Consider the following 17,370-nt stretch of genomic DNA (forward strand, 5'->3'; position numbering starts at 1 on the left):
TGTACTCGAGCAGCAGTAGCAGCCGAGCACCAGGCTCAACTACATTTAAATAATATTGCAGCTGTCATTTATGCTAACAAGCATTTTGCCACCTTGTGTGTTGAGACTCTCTCAGGCCGGAGCCCATCAGTCCCCTACCTGCCAGCATGATAAATGGTTGCAAAACCAATTCGGCCAATTTGAAAGTGTGTTTAAATCAACCAGCAGATTTTCTTTCTTGCCATTACAGCTGTCTTGCCTGCACACGGACGCAAGACAAACATGATCACAGAGATTCTTTAAAACCAGTGTGATGTGTGCCTTTTAATCTCAGTGCATGCTTGAGCTAATGAATTGTTTAGCACATCTATAATGAGTAGTGATTTGTGTTTCCTGGGGTACAGGAGGACGTGACTCTCTGGCTCTCTTTATGTATCCACTGCCACTATGGATTAGCCCTGCTCAGCATGTCAGTGGCATTTCGCTGATCTAACCATCCTGTTGTCTCGCCCTCCCCCTACACAACACTCGACAACTCATAAACAGAAATTGACTTCGACTCCTGTAGGGAGCACTGGAGGCACAGATGGCATTTAGCTTCAGATTCGCTCTTGTCTAAATATTTCATCTCTCAACAAGTCAAATGAATCCTCTCCATTCTAATACATATATAATTTGACAACAAGCCTAGAGATATCCACTCTGTGTAAATACGATATGACTAAAATGAATATGCCCATTTCTGTACAATAAGTATGTAATGAATAATTGATGACCCCTAATCATAACTGAGAGGTAATAAGGATTTTTCACCTCCCAAGATTATATACCCCTCTCTGCAACAGCGTACAGCCGGCGGAAAGCACTGAAATGAAGATGAAATGTGCAGATGCGAGTTCATAACCATTTCTACCATATATAGATGGTTTCAAGTAAAACAGAAAAGATTTAGGGTTGTCTTAAGAACATAGAATTCAATCAGCAGTCGAGGTGCAACTAAATGTCCACAGTAAATATTCAAGTAATTTAAATCTACAAGCATCTCTGAAAATCATGCCTCTAAGGCAAATATTTTATGAAATTTATATGAAACATGACATGAGCTTGGACTGCAGCTCTTGCAGTTGTGAACGCATAGCCGGATCATTACATACTGCAGCTGAGCAAGCAGCCAGGGCGTACGGACACGGGATTTTACACGTGGGTAAAAAAAAAAAAAAGACAGAAAGCAGGATATGCCAGACATGATTATTTTCCGTGGTACTTTCTATACAGTAACATACATCAGTAAAACACATTAATGTTTTAGAGGAGAACTACATTTTGCTCACAGAGGAAGCGCCTCAAGAGACCGGGACATGTAGGGAAGTGGACAGGCCTGGAGCATGTGAAGCAAACTGGGGGAGGCTGTTATTCTACTGACCTGTCAGTTCTTCCTCCCCTTTCATCCATCTGATGGAGGCAGCTGGCTTGCTGCCTATGGCTGTGCAGGTGAGCTCCGTCTCGTTCCCCTCGCTGACCACATCCTCGCGGCTCTCGATGATTGGGTTGCCTGGTGGGACTGACCCGCGGCAGCAGCGGTCAGAAAAAGACCAACATGACAACATTTATACACACATAAAACTCAATAACAAGGGCAAGACACATGTTTAAATAATGCGTGAATTGATCAAATCTCTCTGAGTTGGTGCCAATAGTTAACACTTAACAGACCATCAGTTAATGAATGTTAAATACCCTCCCCTCTGAGAGCAGAGCTGTACCTGTTCATACTTTTAGTGAAAGTACAATTAAATTGAAAATTAGCATCACAGCATGACTTAACCTGAGGGGACACAAGTTCAGATAACTTACAAGAAAATGTTATCTCATGTGTGAAATGATGGTAAAGTAATAATACACACTTCATGTGTCTTATTTATACTATATATTGAACGTAATGCGCAGGCCTGTGGCCCTCCTGTAAGCGTCAACAGTTCTGTCCATTCCCCTTCTCTCATTCGACTTGTCAACTGGCACCTGCTGGATGTTGTTGAAAGAAACAAAGCTTGTAAATAAGACAAGAACAAGGACAGCTGACTCATGTAACACCGTGTAGATGTTTGCACCTGACAACCAGTTTGATGGCTTCATGTTTTTTTCCTGAGAAAAGGTACTGTTCTGCTCTCAGAGAGACTGATCAAATGCACAGGTTTGAAATGTCCTGTTCTGTGTAATGAAGTGACTGTGCGTTTAAATTACTAACTCAACATTTAGTTGGATTTTGAGTTAAAGGGCATGCATAACGTTAACTAGCTCAGTGGTGCTAGGGGAGTTAGCAGTGTTTGCATGCTTCCTTCTGTGCAGTGATACGGTTAGCGGGCGTAGTTTTGTAAAGAGAAAATAGTTCCTATATGAAAGTGCTCACAACAAGGTCTGTGGATATTGAGTAACCAGGTCATGATTACTGGGGAGAGCTATTGCTGTTGAGTTTTTCAAATGTATTTTTTGGCGCCTTGAGCACCACAAGACAAGTGCCACCTAGTTTCATTATATTTGAGAGGTCGGACATCTCTAACGCTGATATCTCCAACACTCTGTAACTAACACCAAAACTGACTGATAAATAGCCATAGAAATAAAGTGAGAATAGAAAAGACTCGTTGAAATCAACATAGGAGGATGGTCAGAACGGCGGCCATTTTATGTTTACCATTGTCATTTCAACTGCTGCAGTGGCCTAGCTCAGTGGAGTGCTGAGAGATGAGGATATTTTCGCATCTAACTCAGTGAATTAAGGATTTATTTGCCAAAGCAGTGGACTAACTACATGACTAACAAGACTAATTAAGACAGTTTAGGTGAGTTTTATTTTGTTTCTTTTGAGCTTGAATGAAATAAGTTTTACAATGAGTTATCAAGAATTAAACTAAAGTTGTAGTTTGGTAAAGGAGAGAAACTTTGATTGGTGTATGCTTGAATTTTCTGTTTAATAATTAAAATAGGTGTAAGAACAGGCCAAAACTGAGTTCTCATACTAGTGAGTGTGACACACTTTAGAGCGCCACTGACGTATGTTGTCACCATAACAACTAACAACAGCACAATTTTCTTTTGTACTCATCAAATGACCATGGCAAGCAGTTAGATGTCTTTCTTATTTAGCCTATTTCTATGTAAACGGCACCACAGGTAAGAGGAAAAAAATATATTTTCGATTATGGAGTGAGCTGTCCCTTTAAGGCATTGCTAGTCATTCATCAGCAATGTGTGTGTTTGTACCCTTATTTAAAAGTGTTACCCGACATTTTATGCAAAAGTTACATAAGTATACAGTATATGATTACATCCTATGGTTGCACTGGAGTGAAATGTACACAGAATGGGACAAGGCACACTGGCCCCATGGATTAGTCATCGCAACAAACTTGCTGAACTCCAGTTACTTGAAAGCAAAAAGTCAGCGGGGTGTTCATTTCAAGGACTCTTCAATGCAACCCTTGGTTCAGAAAATACTGCAGCTAGGCTTCAATTGTACAACTAGAGTAATTACTTTAAAGTGCTTTTAATTCCTTTCAATCCCCCAGGATGTCTGCATGTATAATAAAGCTTAACTAGAGTAATTTCACTCCAAAGCATCAAAGTGTGGCACAGCTGACTCTCAATAGGGAATCGTTTGGAGCAGCCAAGTCAACATTCACCGGGATTCACAGAGTCAACACAGCTGCCAAAACCAACGTGGTCTGAGCCATCAGTTTCAGCATCTGCTCCTTTTCGTTATGCTGTTGAGCACCGCGAGAGCCTAATTGGCTGACATTTTGTTTCAGTTGCTAAAGATAACAGGATCAAAGATTACTATTATTTCATATTCACCATCTATAACAGAGCGGAATACAATAAAATGTGTGCGGGGAGGGGTGTGATGTGTGCGTGTGAGGTTCACACATGCACCCTCACACCTACCCAGGACAGTGATGTCTGCGTAGGCTTCCTGAGGAGGATCTGTGTAGAGCTGGCACACATAGCGTCCCTCATCGGAGAGTGACACATTGGACAGAGACACCCGCAGTTCGTTGTCAGAGAAATTCACCAGCTGGAACCGGCTGTCCTTCAGAGCTGTGGGGATACATGTGAGACAGAGACAGTGAGGATACAGAGTACAGGGACACAAACGTGAGACACGGGGTGAGAAAGGAATAAGGGGTGAGAATGAGAGAGGGGAATGGAGGAAGACAAAGGAGACGCAAGGAGAAAATGAGACGGAGATAAGGAGGGGGAGAGCAGAGCTGCCCTTTTGTGGGCTTTCTCCTTAATTGAGTAAAAGAAAAGTGAGTTTCAAAAATGATTCATACAAGTTGATTTATAAAGTAGCTTTACAGTCCACGGAGCACTCGCAAAGACAGGAAAGTGTGAAGAGTGCTCATGAGGACTCCTAACAAGCTAGGAACTCTTAAAATGGGCTGCTGCTGGTCATGGATGGATGCATCAAGCTCACATATTCCAAAAAAGGGGAGAGGCATTCAAACATACATAATGAATTAAATCACAGTGCGGAGGTAGAGAGGGTCGGATGCCTGAGACTCTAAATCAAAAGTAGCCGGGAATCTGTATACCAGTGCCACTATAGATTGGCTGAATTTTCTTTTAATGTCGTCAAACTAGGTTAGCCGTCTCTCTCTGACTTTTTACTCTGCTTTTCATTTGGGTCAGCCCTCATCCCTAAGCACTCTTTTACATAAACAGCTTCAGCTGATTTGATTGGGAGCCCTTTTGATGTTTTGACCTGCCTTCTTTATCAAGTCCTCCCTGCATCTGTCAAGCTAACGAACTCTATTCAGCCCCTGTTTAAAGCACGAGGAGTTTGTTATTCCCTCCAGGCTTTGCACTTAGCATCATGATCATTACCCAAGGTCTCGGGGCAGTGTCAACATGAAACCTCATCCCCCAATATAATTTGAGAGCTCTTTGGAAGTCTCTCCTCAAAGGGAAACAATGACACTGATGCACTTTGAGTGCTGAAGCACCTGCTAAGGAGGGAAACCCTTCACTTTGGAGACACTCAGTAAGGTTTATACGAGGCAGTTTCATAACCGGCTGCTTATAAAACAGCACGGAGGGGGCACGGAATCTGGTATTCATTAGTCATATATTTTCACCAAAATATATCTACATGTATTATTTCTATTAAAGATTAACTTGCTGAGTGAGATCAAGAAGCATTCAAGAACACGTTAAGAGATTGTAAGGTTCCTACAGCTTCAGGCAAGTTACATTTAAGACCTTTGAGGACTTTTTTATTGTCACTCCAATTGAAATTTAAGACCAATTTTACTAAAACACAAAATCAAGTTAAAAAAACAAACAAAAAACCCCCAAACAAAAACCAACATTAGTGATTTAGGACTATTTTTATTCAAATGTTCGTTGTGCCATTAAACATGACTTCTTTGGTCCTGTGAAAAATTAAATGATCTAAATCAAGTTTTGAAAAAAAAATGTAATACTTTCTTCACACGGCAGAGACGAGAGTAGAACAGATCTTGGAAATACCTGGCGTTTGTTGTTTTCTTGGCAATTTGGTGTTTCTTAGTCTGCATGTGGGATTTCCACTGCCTCAATTCCCATCGTGCCAAGTTTGTAAAACTTTTTGCATAATATACACAGAGCCTGGTTGGCATCGCCTTGTACCGGTGTCAGATGAAATCTTTATCAAATAGCCAGTTTTCGTTGAATTTGCACGCATGTGGTCCAGGGTATGGTGACAGCTAACAGGCAGACAGGGGTTCCTCTGCTCAGAATCAAAATATGAGTGTTGTTGGTTCTGTTATCCTGACATTAATGCGAGAGGCATTTGGGAGATTACCTTAAAAAGATAGATTTTACCAATTATTTTGAGAGTTTACAATGCAACGTCAGGAAAAAAACAATCGTGAAATCCTACTTCCCATGTCCCAATACCAGTTAATACCAGTTAAGACTGTAATCTTAGATGGATGAATACAATACCTTTTGAGGCTTTTTAAGGATCTGTAGGAACCCTGGATTAATGGGTAACCAGATCAACTTATGGTTTCAGTTTGTTTTGTGCTATGGCCCTCCTTGAAATTCTGAGTATCCCATAGAAGAAATTTGTCGGTGAAGATTCTCAGTCATCCAGGTTATGGTAATTGTAAGTGCTAATATCGTAGGCAACTGGACTTGCTTGCGTTTCTTGAAGACATTTCGCCTCTCATTCAAGAAGCTTGTTCAGTTCTAAATGACTGAAACAAAGTTGCAGGCTATAAACCCTGTGTGGGTGGGAACCCTTGCAGAGTCATAGGGGTCACCACTCACATGGTAGCCAGGTGGGTCAACGACTCACATTGTGACCGTAACGACTCAGAAACTAAGAGCTCATGTGACCCCTACAACTCTTTAAGGGTTCCCATCCACACAGGGTTCATAGCCTGCAACTTTGTACCAGTCATTTAGAACTGAAGAAGCTTCTTCAGTTCTAAGAGAGGCGAAATTTCTTCAAGAAACGCAAGCAAAAGTCCAGTTGCCTACGATATTAGCACTTACCATAGAAGAAATGTTTCCAGCCATATTTTGTTGAATTGATATTTGTATATTAACAACGAGTCACATGATTATATGTTCATCAATCTCACTTCATCTTATAGAATAGCTGGTAAAGACAGTTGAGATTTAGCATCTTAAGAGCCCGATATTTCCCTCAGGAGTTAGAGAGCACAAGGTTCACCTAACTGGGCAAATGGTTGGACAGAGAAGTGGAAACTTGTCACCGTTGGAATCGGCTGTAACCAAGAAAACTGGTGTAAATTCAAGCTGCACAGCTGCTGTTCCTCATGAAGTAGCTTTGACGGAACTTTTGCAATCACCTAAAAGGCCCTGAAAACCTATTTTCTCAATCGGCTTCTCACTATGATTGATTGGGTGCTACATGAAGACAATTTTCTGCCAAATTTACAACGGTTTGGGTTATTTCACATGAGAGATTTCTGTATTTGTGTTTTGGCTTTTCTTACTGGTTTGAAGTGGGGAGTGCCAGTTAGAAAAGGCACCAATCACTGTAGGAACATTTGAATCAAAATGTGATGCCTGATGTGGGGTTGTTTGTTTATATTGCAGGGCCACTGTCAATCAAATCTGCTCAAATTTGTCGGGTTTCTGAGTGTCAAACTCTTAATAAATAATATCTAAAGAGGGCTCTTTTTCTTTGATGTTTCTTATTTAGTCATGACTTTTAGAGAGATACTTTTACTATTTGAAAGCTGCTTTTTTAACCTACTGTATCTGATGCTAAAAGGAAAGTCTTTTGGCGGAGTATCACTTTAAATATTAAACCCTTGCGACACAAAGTCAGGCAACTCCTGCAGAAAGATGCAGTGAATAAATAACAGTGTGATATTGCATCACTAGCACAGAGGTCCACCTTTGCTGATAAAAGCTCATTCTTCCCATTGCAGATGACAACTCTGCCAAATTGCATGTCATTTTGCATACATCCAGCAGAATAAATACCTCATCCTAACAACACTCACTCAGCCTCCATACCTATGATATAATTCATCTTTATTTGGTGCAATAGAAATTTGTTTATTCGGCCTTCACTGCTACTGTAAAGCTGTTATCAGTTTGTGTGGTGTTTGTGTGTCTGAATCTGTTTCTATGGCTGCCGCTTCGCTTGTAGCTGCTGTTCTTGTAGCTCCTGGTGTGTCTCTATGTCGCTGCTGTTTACTTCCCTGTATACAAAGATCTGCCACTGTGTCGAGCGGCCCCGTTGACAGGTAACAATGCCACTGGCTGAGGGGGGTCCCCACAGAACCGCCAGTCCTTTAGGAACAGAGCCTAGAATAGTGCTGCCATGGGGTTTACTGGACCCCATTACGAGGAACACAAACACGCAGCAGCAGCCCAATAACACTTTAGCCGCCTGTCAGAAATCTGACATATATTCAGATCTAATTGCAGATAAACAAAACCTTTTGTGTTTTGTAATTGTCAGTGGAACTGCATTAACTAAGGGAGAGGAAACAACGTGTTTGTGGGTGCACATGATGCAGCTTAATAAAAACAAAGAGGAAAAGGTTGCCTGAATCTCGTGGAAAGACTTCCTTATCACCACAGAGCTAATATTGACTGTTACCAGGATGTACGAGCTAATTATGCATTTTTGCTTTTCTTAACTCACATGAACCCAGTCTCCATCTACTCTGTGGAGTAAGAATAAAAATTCTAAGATGTAGAGCACAACATGACCTCTGCTTTATATGAATCCATTCCTCTCTGCCATATTCTCAGGTAGCTTTGGGTATTTTGTACAAATATGACGAAGATGTGTACTCAAACTCCCCTGATGCTCTTCGCAAGAGAGAAAATGGAACACACGTCTTGCTACCTAGACTTGCGAAATAACAGCTGGGATGCAATATAGACTGAAATGAAGGGTGTTTCTTGTTCACCTTGAATCTTGGCTCAGATCCCACATACAAACAAGAAAAAAAAAAAAAAAAGCAGAGACAAAAACTCGGTAGAAGTATAGTCCATATGCTCATGCATAATCATAATGCTCAATATCCTAATCTAAGAGATTATCGTAAAATCGAACAGTGACAAGGACACAGAAGTATTCCCATTATGGTAGCGCTGTGTATTATCTCAAAATAATCTTGCCGCATTCTGAGCTTAATGACTTGTGCAAAAGAGCCAAAAAGTCAAGGGCAGATGGAATCACATTTAACCTAACGCTGGAGCTGATCTTGATGTGATATCTGATACCTGAACTGTAAATGTCAATGTGAGATTCCTGTAGAACGGGACGCCCTAAAGACTGACACCAAAACATGCACCTCTGGGGAAAAAAGCTGTTGTAGCATCTTTTTGTGTGTCACACGATCTCACAAATGTTGTGATATCAGCACAGAATCTCAAATGCAGACAGATGTCGTGGACCTAGGGATGTGAGAAAAAGCAAATAAAGTCAGATAGTTATCACGTTTCCATGTGAAGCTTTGGATTTGATTCTTAGCCAATTAATTAAACTAGCTAAAGTTTTGGGGAAAAGTTTCCTAATGATTAAGTAAGTAAAGCTTAAATAACTTAGAAATAAAGGAAAATTCCCATCCTTATTAGTAAGAGTATGCATGTGTGAGAAGGCTAACACATTTTATTTGACATTTGAACTAATATAAGAGCATGAAAAGAAAATAAATATTCAAACTATAATCATCAGTTTCTATTTGGTGTATGAGCATTACAGGTCATGCCTTAAACTCCAGTGGTGAGTAAATAGCAAATTAATTTGAACAAATAAATTATGTGTTAGTTGGAATTTTATGTTTTTGATGCATAACATATGTGAACTTGAGCTTTCTCTATCATTTTAAAACCTTATTAATTCACATTCTCATATATTTGCATCCCCATATCTGTAACGTAACTGGTTATCATGGAACTGATAGGAACAATGGGTCTCAAACAGTGCGTATGCTTAAATCTGAGCTTGAGCAGTGCTACAAACGTTTTATGCATGAATCCAGGACTCATCAGTGTTTTTATACCTGGTTTAGAAGTGCCTCGGACCATGCATACGAACAAATGATGAATATGTGGCATCTTTTGACTAAATGCACATTCATTTTAAATAGACAACATTTATCGTTAATTTACTAATGCATTGGCCAAATGTGTAAAATAACTACAAAAGTGACGCCCTTTCATCCTCAACAATTATTGTCATTATTCAAATATTTGTCTATAAATCTCAGTGGGTAACAGGGTATGTAAAAGACTCTGATTTTCCTCCAAGCAGCTGTTAAGTTGGCATATCTAGCCTTGCTTGAAGATATTGCAGTCGGTGCCTTCAGAGGGGAGCACATCTTTGGAGACCGACACATTTGAAGAGAGTGACGAACGGCTTATCAGCAGTTTCTGACTGCCAAGATATTTACAGACGCTCGCTGATGGCCCATCACTGGTGTGTCAGGGCCTTAATATCTGTGCAGAAACAACTTCACCATTGGTAAATGCTAAATGCTAAATGGACCTGCACTTGTATGGCGCCTTTCTAGTCTTCTGGCCACTCAAAGTGCTTTTTATACGAATGAGTCACATGCACCAATTCACACACACGCTCACACACTGGTGGCCGAGGCTACCATACAACGTGCCACCTGCTACTCAGTTTTTAACACACTCACACACACCGATGGAAAAGCCACCAGGAGCAAATTGGGGTTCGGTGTCTTGCTCAAGGATACTACGACATGCAGGCTGGAGGAACCGGGGATCGAACTGTTGATCTTCCAATTAGTGCACGACCCCTTCTACCTCTGAGCCACAGCCGCTCCTTTGTCCATGATAGATCTTTAGGCAAACATATTTCCTTATATAGAGAAAAGGCAGTATGCTGATTAAGGGCGACTCTGATTCATAACATGCACGGTGCTATGAACAAAATTGACCAGTGCACACGTGTCATGATTCAGATGGTCATTTTGCATGCACACTTATTTTATGTGCAGAGTAAGAACATTTTTATGCACACATAAGTGAATGAGGCCCAATATCCACAATTTTCCTTTAAAGCCATGGTGGAAGTAATCTTGATGTGAAGCAATAAAAATGAAGTAGGCAATCACTTTTCTTTTTCAGTAATCCCAGTGTGTTTGCATATTTCATCCTTAACAACACTTTAGGAGACATGGTTAACATTGTGTCAGAGGCACCAGCACTTACGTCTAACATCTTTGAAGTAGATGGTCTGTCTGTTGGGGTTGAGCAGCTGGATGACGGAGTCGTCGTTGTTCTTCACTCTGCAGCTGATGGTGGCTGTTTCCCCCTCGACCACCGACACGTTGTCGGTCGCCAGGTTCTGACCTTCGACTTCACATGAAATACAGACAGTAAAAATGAAATTTCAGACGGGAGGCGAGCATTCCTGTCTGGATATTTACAGCCTTTCAAATATTTATGTTTCTTACAACAGGGACTGCATGTAAACACATGCACAGTGTAAAGATACGTGAATAGGCCGCGTAGATTGTTTGGTTGCAGCCATAATCCTTTTAATATAAGAGCCATGTGCAATGTTTGTCACTATTGATCTCCCCCAGCTCAGAGTGGGCCCTGTGAGTCAGTGCCAGATGGGCTGTAAGCTCTGCTGCCCACGAAGGTAGGGAGAGAGGAGAGGGTAGGAAGCAAAAGAGACAAAGAGTGTAAAAAAGTGGCAAGTAGTAGATATGGGCTGGGTGGAGGAGGGGAGGAGGAGAGGGGGAGTTAAACAGAGAGAGAAGAGAGAGAGATGAGCCGGGCTGGATGCTGTTTATGGTTGAGCTTTATCAGAGCCCTCCATCTGAGGTTCCATGTGACCAATGTGCGCTCCGTGTGCTCAGCTGTTCTGTATCTTGAGGAATAAAAGTGCTGTAAGCATCTGAGTCACTCTCTGTACACTGGCATTGTTGCCACAGACAGGCCCTGGACCTTGTCATCGTAACTTACACCTCACACACCAAACCCCCACACAAAAAGCCTGGCTTTGTTTCCCCACCGTCTTCCAAGAGAAAGGGGAAGGGAATCAAAAGTCACCTTGTGCTATATTTATCTGGCAGGAGCCAAAAAAGCGTAAGGAGAATGGTGAATACGTTTTAATGCCTCAGATTCACACCAGCGGAGGAACAACACTCCCAGCCACAGCCCCAAGAAAACATCAAAAGCACATTTGCATGCCCGAGTTGTCAGACACCTCTATTGCATTCTGACATTTACAAAGTGGAGGAGAAAAAACACCTGCATTTTCAGATAGTGATAATGGGAATAGACAGCCAAACTAACATGATTCAAAATGAACTCTGTGAATGCGGCAAGCAATAAGAAATTAACCTCCTGTGGAGAAAAAGCTCCTCAGACCTGTCTGATGCAATAACCTACCCATTTCATTCCACTCCGCTGCCAGGGATCGGGTTCAGGACAAAGGGAATGTAATGGGTAAAAACAGACACAGATTATGTCCAAAAGTACACACTGCAGCCAATTTGAGGTTTGTAATGCAGTTTATATATACTACATGTTAATGAGCGCTGACATAATCTAATATTAAATTGTGAGAAAGGATGCAGACATGAACCAAATTAAAAGAGTACAGCAGAAGGTGATAGTCCAGTGATAGACCAGATTCTGGTCCAGTGTTTACTGTGGACACAGGAGTATTTCCTAACAGCCACTAGGGGCAGAAAGGCCAACAGCGAATGACTGAATGGACGAGGGAGAATATAAATAAAAGCGGATGGAAGGGTGGAACGTGCTGCATATCGTGTCTTAAATACAAGTAAAATGTTTAAATAATATATCACACATTTTTTGGCCTTGGCTCCTCTGCAGAAACTCTAAAATTATCCCTGTTTATATTCATATTGACTTGTTGATGCAACAGTATTAGGAACACAGCACAGGCACATCGAGTAGGTAAATTAGTGATGATGGAATTATGCCAAAACTTTTATCAAACAATAACACTTGGATAATTTTGCAAAACCCCAGACAGCGTCCAGTGTTAGTGTTAGATGTGCATGGCATTTAAAATACATCAGAGGAAGATTCCAGTCATGGCACATAAACCTTCAAGCAAATTAACTTTAAAAGAATAGTTCAACATTTCTTGCAGCGAGTTATGGGAAGATCAATGCCACTTTCATATCAGTCTGTTTAAATATAAGGGTACAGCCAGCAGCCTGTTGGTTTAGCTGGTTGGCTTAGCTAGCTGGCTAAGCTAATTTTTGCTGGCCCTCCATAAAAAAGGCAATGCAGCCTTGTGTTCAGCCTATTTCTCAAACGGGCTGTTCTCTTTTTACACTTCTTTTCTTTTTGTACAAATTGAAGAAATCTGATTTAATGACCTTCAGAGGCGATAGTAGGAGGAGTTTGTTGGACAAGTCAGGCTAGCTGTCTCCCCCTCCTAAGCTAAGCTAAGCTAACCAGCTGCTTGCACAGCTGTATATTTACCATACAGACATAGGAGTGATATTGATCTTCTTTTTTAACTCTCAGTAAGAAGGAAACATTTCCCAAAATGTTCAGCTATTCCTTTAGAGCAAACTTATTCATAACCCACGGGTCATGTCCGACCCAGAGGCAACATCCAAGTGGCCCAGCATACATAAATCTGGTATAGGAATGACAAAATACGTAAATTACATACAGTGTCTGGAAGTAGCTAACAAGTGAGCCAACAAGTGAGGCATCAGTAGATCATTTCAAGTATATGCTAGATAATATGGTTGTTTTACAGTGTTGCTGCTTTGGTTGACTGACAGACACGATTTCCTACTGTTTTTATTGTTGTTGTTGTTGTTGTTGTTATGTATCTGTCCTTTATGGCAGACTCTACTCTTAATTATTTAACTTTTTCGTCTTTTTACTATTTTTTATCGCTGTTTGTAATACTCGATAGACACTGCTGCTACATATTTGTTTTTATGGACTTTTTGTCATCACTTTATTGCAATTATACATTTGTATCCTTCCAGCCCATTGAATGTGAACTCAGGGCAAAGAGCGTAATGCTCAGTCAGTTTTCCCTGAACAAACAACGGTTGATGATCTTGCTTCTTTTTTATCTCTGTTGAGTTACACATGCGCAGTACGAATCGGGAAGGATTTACAGATGGATACAGCGACACCACCAGTCATATCATTCACAAATCGTTTTGTCATGTGATGCAGTTCCGACCACCTTTGCAGTCGAATGGTCCAAAAAATACATCCTATGTGTTTCCTAAACACTTTTTTCTTGACCTCGTTGAAAAATGTGAGGTGTGTGTGTTTGACTGGGAGTGAAATACTGGTAGAGTGTGTTGTTATTGCCAACTGTTATGGTTATGGATAGCATTGATAGCTCTTTTCTATTCTACATTTTGTGATAAGCCTGGATCAGATATGTGATCAAAAATATACTATTTGTTTTAAAAGTGAAAGGATAACATTGCTGTTTTTTTACGACATTTATTTGCATTTATTTGAAATTTACCAAAAGCTAAAAAAAAATGTTATGAACAGGCTGCTGAAAATGTCTCTCCCATCTACATGTACTAGTTTTAAAATCCGTCCAGATTGAATTTGTAATTGAGTAGCCTTGCTTTAAGGTATTATTAAGGTAAGGCAACTACAAAATTTAAGGTTAGGGGAAGGTTGTGGTTACGGTTAATAACACAAATATTTGCAGGTCTGTGACAGGACATGATCTCCACTCACATGCATCCACTACCCTGACTTCCACACCCCTACTGTAATAAGCTCAGCTACATATAAGGCACAATATTTCCTACATTAGCATTGGATGTAAATTCTGATCTACTTAAGGTAAAAATCAGTATCCTGTTCTTGTGGGCTTTACAGGGAGTGATGGGGAAAGACAGACAAAAGCACAAACAAACTGAGCTATGTTATTAATACACATGCTAGACTTTAATAAAAGGCATTAAAGTCACATCATAATAATTCATCTTTTTCTCCTGAATCATATCAGGGAGCAACGTGGCAGGTACTTGATTGTGAACCACTTATTTGGTGAATGAATTTAGGAATAAGAAGACGGAGTGATTAGTTACTTCCTCACATAAAAAAAACAAATAAGGAGAGAGATGATCATGGGCACCAAATCAAAATAATCTTCATGTGGAGAGCTGGAGTGTGTACATTTGTAATGTTATCAAGTGTGCTGGAGCTCCTCTGCACATGTACTAAGTGCTGCACAAGACGAGGCGAAAGCAATGTGAAGTGTTTTGATGTCTATTTTATTTCATCGCTGTAAAAGTAATATATTTGGCAGTCAAAACAGCAACATAGAGCAGCCTCAAAGCAAGGTTATTCTGCTCCCAATCTGTTGGACTGAGAGAAAGGGAATGCGATAGATAAATTCTCCATAAGGTTTAGCAGCCCCAAGCAAGGTTGGTCCCCCTCCAATATCCTAGCCTAGGCTCATCTCCAATTCAAAACACACATAAATAACGTCGCTGTGATTAGCAATCCCATCAAAGTGAAAACAGGCCACTTTGTGGAACATGGAGGGTTTTTGCAATTGGAGTAAACATTTTCAATTGCCTCGGCATCCTGGTCATGATTGGGTGCAAATGAGGAGAGGCAGTCATTAATTCTTGGTGGTGGGTGGGGATGGAGGGGGAGTGGGCAGAGGCATGGCACAGATGACTGGCTGATAAATTCACACTCATTCCAGCAGCTGTCTGGAAGAGTAAAGTGCCTGTATCTCTACACATGGCTGCCCTCCTGTTCCTGCATCACAACATACTGAATGAAACAGTCAGAGGAAAATACAGACCTTCAAAAGTCTGTGCACTCTCCGAGGGGATGTACAATCTGGCATCAAGTGTCTGGCATCGAGGCTCGCCTCATCAGCCGTCCTCAAAATGCAAAACAGCAACCAACCCCCCCAACCAATTTTAACAAAAGTTGACGAAATCAGGAAATATTAGCAGACCGGCTCCTCCAGCAGAAGTTCGGAGACAGGCACCTTTGAATCAAGCTGGCTCTCCTCTTTGAACTTTTCTCTCTTGTTTTCACATCAAAAGACATGAAAGGGGTAGCAAAAAGCAGGACAGCCAGCCCCCAATTCCTCTCCCTTGAGTCACCGCTGTCTGCAGCAGTCGTGTCCTTTCGAGGAACATCCACGACTATAGCCAGTCATTAACAATAAAAGTTTCTCCCTCTCCTTCTCTGATGCCTCCTTTTCACTGTTGCGTGTCTTTATCCAGCTCAGTCATTAAACCCTGATCCTCATGATGAAATGCTGTTTTAAGGATGTTCACAAGTAAGAAGGCTTCTGTCTCAGGGTATAATTAGTGCAGTGCCATTTCTCCCAGACCCTTTGCATGGGAAGGTTTCAAAAATTTCATACCCACTAATTTGACCATCTTTTTATTTTTTTTTCTACCAAAGCCGAGCTCTCTTAAAATCTCAGTGGAGCTGATTGTATAATGATGAGACAACTTGAAAATAAGACTGTTCAACCTGAAAAAATCACCAACTTAAATATAAAAAGGTGTGTGTCATTTTTCTGATATGAATGAAATCATTGATACACTGTTATGATTGAGTGCCACTTTTTAAAGGGGCATCCATTATAAGGGGTTTACAAATCCTAGCTGAATCATTTACTAAAGCTTTATAGAGCAGTTTTAAGCCGTGTTCACCAGCCAGTGAAATTTTCACAACCTGACAACCTATAATAGTCCTATTGGTGACCTATAACTGATCTATAAAAGACAGTAAATCATTTATTAACCATTATAATGAATTACCTACAATTTATAAACCCCTTCACATTAGGTGCCTTTTTGGAAATTTGTATTCAGAACAACAAACGCTCCCTTTTAAATGTTTTACTTGATTACATTAAGAAAAATCCCATGTTTCTCGCCCACATTTATTCCTGACTAATGTAATAAAATAAAAATATTTTAGAGTGGTGTTTTAAAGTGGGATGCAGAAATCACAGTTTTAGTTGTAGCATTGATCATTAATTAGAAAGTGGTACCAACACTTGCAGTGTGTAAATCTTCTTTTTCTTTCTTTGGCCCCAATTTGGCTTTCCTAATACCAGCTAAAACCAGATAATTAGTGTCAATACTTCACAGTAACCTCACACCATGTTAGACAGAAAATGACATAAAGAGCTGAGGTGTTAGTTTGCAGCTAGGCATTGAGAGAAAGGAGGAGTCAGCCATACGATTCACAACTCTACGATCCTGGAGAGGATGAAGGGTGCATTCTGGATTGCATAGTTTGTCTTTTAACTTTTAGTAGGTACTACTGTGGCCCTTAAAAAGTACGTACTATTGCATGTTGTATGCACACAATGGGGACACACTACTTTGTCATAAAATTACGCCCTGAACTTTGACCCTCTTGCTTTTATATCCATTACCTTTCCAGATGAAACCAAGTTCTCCAGAGACAAAGATCAACCTTTAGAACTCTGCTGTTGTGACTTTGCAATATATGTAGTTTAACTTTAAAGTTAGAACTGCACGTATTGTAGATTGGAACATATCATATTTGCAACAGTGAAATTACATCTGCAGTTCTCTATCAATGTTATTTTAATGGTTATGTCCTATTGTTGTTTGTAATATTTATGATAATTCTGTTCACTTAAACTATCAATATTCCTATCATTTCTACCTCATTGACAGCTCAGCTCAAGCTGTCATTAGTTTGCGGCTCAGTCCATGTGGCATATCATCCGCCGTGCAGAGGATTGTGGGTCAGAATAGCCAGAAAAGCATGCTGGCTTGCATACTGCAAAAATTTGACTGGATGTAGTAGAACATCCTGGTATTTTTGGCATACTGCATTTGACATACTCTGTACTGGGACATTCTAAATATTTTCTTGGCA

At 40.5% G+C, this 17,370-nt stretch overlaps 1 protein-coding gene across 4 annotated transcripts in view; it reads right to left on the reverse strand.

Moving 5' to 3' along the window:
- cadm1b (cell adhesion molecule 1b) overlaps positions 1-17,370 on the reverse strand; it is a 186,352-nt gene that overhangs the window by 37,090 nt on the left and 131,892 nt on the right. For all 4 annotated transcript variants that reach the window (XM_050069805.1, XM_050069796.1, XM_050069787.1 and 1 more), the window contains 3 exons: positions 10,699-10,845; positions 3,922-4,074; positions 1,403-1,540 (listed from right to left, as the gene is read on the reverse strand). In XM_050069805.1, coding sequence (XP_049925762.1) covers positions 1,403-1,540; positions 3,922-4,074; positions 10,699-10,845 — 438 coding nt within the window. The remainder of the gene's footprint in view (positions 1-1,402; positions 1,541-3,921; positions 4,075-10,698; positions 10,846-17,370) is intronic.

This window comes from Epinephelus moara, chromosome 2, assembly GCF_006386435.1.
Source record: "Epinephelus moara isolate mb chromosome 2, YSFRI_EMoa_1.0, whole genome shotgun sequence".
NCBI lineage: Eukaryota > Metazoa > Chordata > Actinopteri > Perciformes > Serranidae > Epinephelus > Epinephelus moara.